Source organism: Camellia sinensis, chromosome 11, assembly GCF_055761805.1.
Source record: "Camellia sinensis isolate YWXY chromosome 11, ASM5576180v1, whole genome shotgun sequence".
In the NCBI taxonomy this organism is placed as follows: Eukaryota; Viridiplantae; Streptophyta; class Magnoliopsida; order Ericales; family Theaceae; genus Camellia; species Camellia sinensis.
The window spans coordinates 105572960-105580127 of NC_138971.1; the positions used below are offsets into that span (position 1 = coordinate 105572960).

A 7168-nucleotide genomic window follows, 5' to 3' on the forward strand; every position below is an offset into this window, starting at 1 on the left:
ATTTTTTTTTACCTATATATATTTATTTGGGTCACATCAATCAATATCTATCAATATCTCCTCTCTACTTTTCTAACTACTTTCTCTATTTTTTTACATTTTTCTTTTATAAAAAATCAAAAAGTATACTTATTTAGAACATTCCAAACCACCTCATAAATATAAATTAATTTGAGTACTCAAATTAATTTATTCTAGATCCCAAGTGAGCCAGGCATCATCCAACACATGCCAAATCAAAACTTGAGCCTTAGAAGCATCTTTGCCACGCGGTTTATAAACTTTAGTATTACGCTGCCACTTTTCTCCATCAGATTGATTACAGGTAAACTCTACAAGCTTTTGATCTTATTGTTGCTATAAAGCTACTTTGTTGTGTTTACGCTTGTGCTCTCTCTCATTCTATGTCTCCAATCTCCATCTCTAGTTCTATAAACCAATCCTTCATCAGAAGCTATACAAGGAGTTTCAATGGATTTGCAGCCAATCTCACTGAACAAGAAAGACAAAAGTTGGCTAGTGAGTTTTTTTTTTGTTTTTTTTATTTTCTGTCATGTAAGTAATTTCAAGATAATAAGTATCGGATTTCATTTTTAGCGATCTTGATGCAGGGATGTGTGTATGAAATTAATATAAGAAAACAAGAACAATCACGAATAACTCGAATTCTCTGTAATTTATTAATAATGCAACAAAAGTTTATTTTACCTAAAAAAAAAGAATAATGCTTGGGACCCCCTTTTGGGGGTCACCCCCTCACCCCCCTTTGCCACGTGGCAGGGGGTGATTGGAGGAGCAGGAAAAAAAAGAAAAAGAAAAAGAAAAGGTAACCAATGAGAGAGAGAGGGGGTCAAAGGGGGTGGGGGGAAAAGGGGGGATGAATCATTACTCAAAAAAAAAATAGAAAATTTACTCATAAATTTTTTTATGAACCAATTAGCCCTTTGTTTTGGAAAGTTATATTTATTCGATTTTGTATCATTTGAATTTAATTGAATGTCTTTTTGTGATTCATTTTTTCAATTTTCTTATTCATTTTTGGAATGGAAATGGAAATGTGAGGTGTGGAAGATTCTTTTTTGGGGGATTGGTGGTGAAATGTTGATTGTCGAGTATGAAAATTTATATTTCTGTTCATGTGGTTTTCTGGTAATACATTAGGGTGTTAGAGTGCTACGTTTAAAAAAGTACACTAAAGAATTTTTGTGTGTTACATTGATTGGAGTGTTACGTTTAAAAAAATGCATTAAGAAGTTTTTTTAGAATGTTACGTTGTTACGTTTAAAAAAAACACACTAAGGAGTTTTTTAATATGTTATATTGGAATGCTACGTTTAAGAAAAATATGTTAATGAGTTTTTTAGTGTATTACATTAGAATGTTACGTTTGAGAAAAGTACACAAATAATTTTTTATGTGTTACATTGATTGGAGTATTACATTGATTGGAGTATTACATTTAAAACAAGTACACTAAGAAGTTTTTTAGAATGTTACATTATTACGTTTGAAAAAAGTACACTAAGGAGTTTTTAAGTGTGTTATATTGGAGTGTTACGCTTGACAAAAGTAAACTAAAGAGTTTTTTAGTGTATTATATTAGAGCGTTACATTTGGAAAAAGTACACTAACGAAGAAAAGTACACTAATGAGTTTTTTTAGAATGTTACGTTGTTACGTTTGAGAAAAGTATACTAAGGAATTTTTAAGTGTGTTATATTGGAGTGTTACGTTTAACGAAAGTAAACTAAGGAGTTTATTAGTGTATTAGAGTGTTACGTTTGAAAAAAAAAATGTACTAACGAGGTTTTTAGTGTGCTACATTGATTACGTTTGGAAAAAGTAAACTAATGAGTTTTATTGAAATGTTACGTTAGGGGTGAGTAGTGGATATACTGATCTGCCCAAACCGATCAAACCGAACCGAACCGAACCGATCCGCTACATTTTGGACGGATGCGTGATGACGAGCAGACGGTTACAAATTGATTTTTTCCAATCCGCCTAGTTTTAAACGGATGGCAGATTTAAGGTTCCTTAGGCCGCAACCGAACTGTCAAACCGCGAGCACCCTTAGTAATTTGTAAGACTTTGTATTTTTAATTTGTTTAGATATTATGTTTATGTTTTCAATTGAATTTTTTTAAAAATATTCTATTAAATATATTCTGTTGAAAAAGAGTTTTTAACTTGAATATATTTTTTGATTTTTAAATATAACTCTAAAAATAATAAATAAATAAGATGATATATGCTGGTTGGTTTTTGTTTTCTAAAACAAATATAGATGTAATAATACCGAGGCATACAATCTCTACTACTGTTCTGTTTATGGTTTTGGTGGTTTGAATTATTTTTATATTTTAAGAACCACAAATTGTAATATTTTACGTGGATGAGGTATGTTGTGATTGTAATATGTGGATTAGGCATGTAGTGATTGTAATATTCTAAAGTTTCAAACTTTCTTTCTTTGGATAAGGCATGCAGTGATTGTAATACTTTCTTAAGTCATTGGAGATTCCGTGACCGCAACCGACCCGCTCCCACCCCTATACGTTGTTACATTTGAGAAAAGTACACTAAGGAATTTTTTTGAAATGTTACATTGGAGTATTATGTTTTTAGAGTATTACGTTTGAAAAAAGTACACAAAGAAATTTTTTTGAATATATGTTACGTTTAGTAATTTCAATATTATGAGAAAACCTACATTTGTCCCTCAGCACATAACACACGTGTGTTCATGTTTAGCTCTTTATGTAATTCATACTAGAATAGCACCGTTGAATCTATAAGAAAAAATGGTGAACCAAAAAGTTCATAACATCACTATTTGATATTTATTGGTGTTTTACCCAAAAAAATATTTTGATCTAATTTTTCCTAAAATTTACATTTAGATTTTTATACTAAAATAACTCTTCATAATCAAGAAATATTTTAAAAAATGACATAAACTAATTTTTACTACTCAAAAATATCTAAAAAGGATAACACTAATTATTGTAGAATAAAAAATAGAAAAAAATAAATTAATACGAATGAAAATGTAATATTTTTAGTATATTCTATACTAAACAAAATATTTCTAATCAATTATTAATTCTAAAATAATAAAATAAAAATATTGATCTTTTTAAATCTTGTCTACGTCATATTCTCTATCTCAAAATACTTATACCCCATACTTAATGCACATAAAAGATAGAAATTTTAAAATAGAGGATTCCATGCAAGCTTTTATAATTATGTGTTTGACTATAATAATACATTGTTCATACTTTAATGTGCAGGTTTTGAGGGAGTAGTGTCAGGTTTTCCAAGTAGAGCTCTTCAACCTCAAACAACAAGATCCTGGGACATTATGGGATTCTCTGAGTGTGTCCCTAGGAATCCCACCTATGAGAGTGAGGTTATAGTGGGTGTTATTGGCACTGGAATATGGCCTGAATCAGAGAGTTTTATTGATGAAGGCTTTGGTCCTCCTCCCAAGAAATGGAAGGGTAAATGTAAAGGTGGCAAAAATTTACTTGCAACAAGTAATTCTTTCTTCTCCAAATCAAAACTTCTCTATATAAGAACATACATAAAGGTCATGTTTGGAGTATAGATTTAGGTAAGAATTTAAAAAGAGAGAGAGAAAGGGAAATATAACTACATTTCAGCTATATTTCACACACTTTTTTCTTTTCCCTTTTCATTTCTAAATTCCTACTCAAATTTATACTCCAAACATAGCCAAAAAAGGTAAAAGAAAAAAAAAGGGTGAAATTTATCATTTTTCTTAATCATTATGGTAATGCTATATATAACCAGTTTCTTTTCACCCTGATAACATGATAATATATTGTTCTTATTGATTTTTTCCCTTGATAATTACTTCCAAATGGGAGCTAATAATCCCTCAAATACTAGCATACGGTGATATCAAACAGTTATTACAACACTTTTGTATTATCATTGTTGATACTTTAGTACTATTGTGGTATATGTCTTGATTTTTAGGATCAATAAAATTAGAAACTCATAATTTAAACCATAAATTTTATCAAGAAAGGTGATATGTTGTTTAGATTCAATTCTTATATGATGAATCCTACATTTAAAATGAATCTAAATCACACATTAATTTTTTTGAATAAAAATTTTGGATGCGTAGTATTGTTATTTAAAGATTTCCAATTTTAAGCATCATGTTGAGTTTTATAGCAAGATCATTGGAGCAAGGTATTACAACTCGTATTACAACTCATTGACACCCACGATGAATCTGCAAGGGACACACTCACACTGCCTCCACAGCAGCTGGAAACAACATTCCAAATGCTAGCTTTATGTATTGCAAATGGAACTGCAAGAGGTGCACTACCCTCTGCCAGGATTGCTGCCTACAAAAACTGTCATCCAGACACTGGCTGCCAAGATTCTGACATACTCTCTGCCTCTGACGACGCCATCTGCTGATGGCATCGACGTCATTTCCATCTCGCTCGGACAAGAAAATGCACTCGATATCACCATAGACTCCCTATCAATTGGTTCTTTGCATGCCATGGAGAGAGGTGTACTGACAGTGCATTCTGCAGGAAACACTGGTTTGTCCACTGTTAGAGCGCCGGTGACTAGCGTTGCGCCATGGCTGCTTAGCGTGGCAGCGAGCATTATTGATTGCCGAATCATCAATAGAGTTGTTTTGGGGGGATGGAAAGACAGTGCTACTTGTATGTATCTTCAACATGTGAAATTTTTCTTCATTTCTCACTGTGAAATTTCTCAACTTTACAATGTTGGATTTGTGTCGAACAGGGTAATGCGGTTAATGGGTTCCATTTGAATGGATCGGAATTCTCTCTGGTACAAGGCATGGAAGTAACAGGTACTTGTGATGAATACAATCCTGGGTATAAAATCTGTTCTCCAACTTTCTTTTAGCCTCAATTTTCTTGGAGAGTAGTTCTACATGACTATAAAAGAGTTTAGCTACTTGGGCACAAAATCAGAATAGGGAAATGAGCCCTGCTGGGGAACCCCAGTGGGGGTGACCCCAGCACCCCCACCTCCACGTGGGGGCTATGACTTGTAGACAGAAAAAAATAAATAAATAAATAAATAAATTTGAGCCAATCACAAAACAGTAGGGGTGCTGGGAGTCACCCCACTTGGGGGTCCAACTCATTTTTCATAGGGAAATGTGCACAGAAGTTTCTATGCACTAATTTTGAGTGGGTTTCACCTAAAAAAAAAAACAAAACGTGCATTAAAAACGGATAAATGTGAAACTATGGCTGTAAACGAGTCCAACCGAGTTGAGTTTTCCGAACACAACTCAATAACCAAGCATAGTTGGCTCATTAAATATGATTTTATATTATAATGCATGTATAGCACATTATACATAATTTAATATATAAATAATATTTATCATATTATTTAAATAAATAATAAACAAGTCGAGTTAAATAATAAACAAGTCGAGCTTTATGAGGGCAGTGTATTCTAACTCGGGTTTGGCTCGTTTATTAAAGAAGTCTAAAAATTCAACTCAATTGAGTTTACATATGTAACAAACCTAACTGGACTGAATTGAATATAGGAGTAGCACGATTCATTTGCAGCCTAAGGTGAGATGCTAGAGTATTTTCTGAACGATTTTTAAGTATGTAGAACCGTTTGTTCTTAAATAAGACATCTAGAATTGCTAGAATTTTTTTTTTCATTTCAGGTTATGTGAAGTGGGTTGTTTGGACAGTAGTAAAGTGAAGGGAAAGATGGTGTTATGCAATGATGTGAAGGGTATGAATGAAGCTCATAGAGCTGGTGCCCTTGGATCTATTGTGTCACATGGGTCAAAGATGCCTCTTTTGTTGTCCCCTTACCTGCCTCACTTTTAAACCAAACAGACAATGCTCTGCTCCAATCCTACATCAGATCCACTAAGTAAGAATTGCACTTTTAAAACAAATTTCTGACTCAATTTGTGTGCATCTCTATGAAAGTTACAAACCGAGGTAAGTTATTCATGAACAGTTCAAGCTTAGGTTGCTTACGGTTTTGTTTAAACTCGTAGTGTTCGTTGGAATGATACAATTTGTGTTCAGCTCTTTCTTATAGAATGCCCCAAGCAAACATACTAAAACGTGAATTATTACACGATTCTGCTGCTCCCATAGTCGCTTCCTTTTCTTCGAAAGGTCCAAACATCATCATATCGGGAATTCTGAGGGTACATGCAGTAAATTCCCCAGCTTCCTTTTCCTTTTCTCATACCGTCTATTCATCAGACAAGATAAATGTGCTGCAGCCCGATATAACTGCACTGGGAATAGATATCTTGGCTGCATACTCACCGGTTGCTTCACCTGCAGATGACCTTCCCGATAAAAAGTCTGTTAAATTCAGTGTATTATCCAGGACCTCCATTTCGTGCCCCCATGTTGCTGGTGTGGCTGCTTATCTGACATCATTGCACCCCGACTGGTCTCCCTCGGCTATCAAATCTACTCTTATGACTACCAGTACTAATTTTCATGTCAAGCATTTCATGTTAGCCCTTTTTTTGTTTTTGTAAATTCTACTAAGTAGTCAAAATATTGACTGTAGCTCGGCCAATGAATGCCAAAAAGAACCCGGCTGCTGAATTTGGTTATGGAGCAGGGCATTTAGATCCAGTAAATTCTGCAAATCCAGGACTCGTATATGAAACCTTTAAAGACAACTACATCAAAATGTCATGCAGCATGGGGTACAATAGCAGTAAGCTCAGAAAGATGTTGGGTGATAACAGTAACTGCCCAGAGGGACCTAAAGGATCACCGAAGGAACTCAATTACCCTTCAATGACAGTTCAAGTAGAAGCAAAGAAGCCTTTCACAGCTAAATTTCCAAGAACGGTTACAAATGTAGGCTTTAAAAATTCCACATACAAAGCAAAAATCAGCAAAGACGATTTAGTCAATGTCAGCGTGGAGCCTATAATTCTCTCCTTTAATTCGCTAAATGAGAAGAAATCTTTTGTTGTGACCATCAGTGGAGAAGGATTGGATGATAGTAAGTCTGTATCGGCTTCACTGGTGTGGTCTGATGGCACCCATAGAGTGCAAAGTCCTATTGTTATATACACATCAATGTATTTCAATGCTTGATCATATGCTAAACTTCATATGAT

General features: G+C 33.8%; 1 protein-coding gene across 1 annotated transcript; it reads left to right on the forward strand.

Annotated features, from left to right (window-relative positions):
• The first annotated feature begins 404 nt into the window (after window positions 1–404).
• On the forward strand, window positions 405–7145 carry LOC114298787 (subtilisin-like protease SBT4.3). Its single transcript, XM_082895264.1, is given in 8 exon segments — window positions 405–519; window positions 3297–3595; window positions 4213–4461; window positions 4463–4690; window positions 4810–4904; window positions 5726–5848; window positions 6115–6532; window positions 6627–7145. Coding segments are annotated over 8 exon segments (2046 nt in total).
• The last annotated feature ends 23 nt before the right edge of the window (window positions 7146–7168 follow it).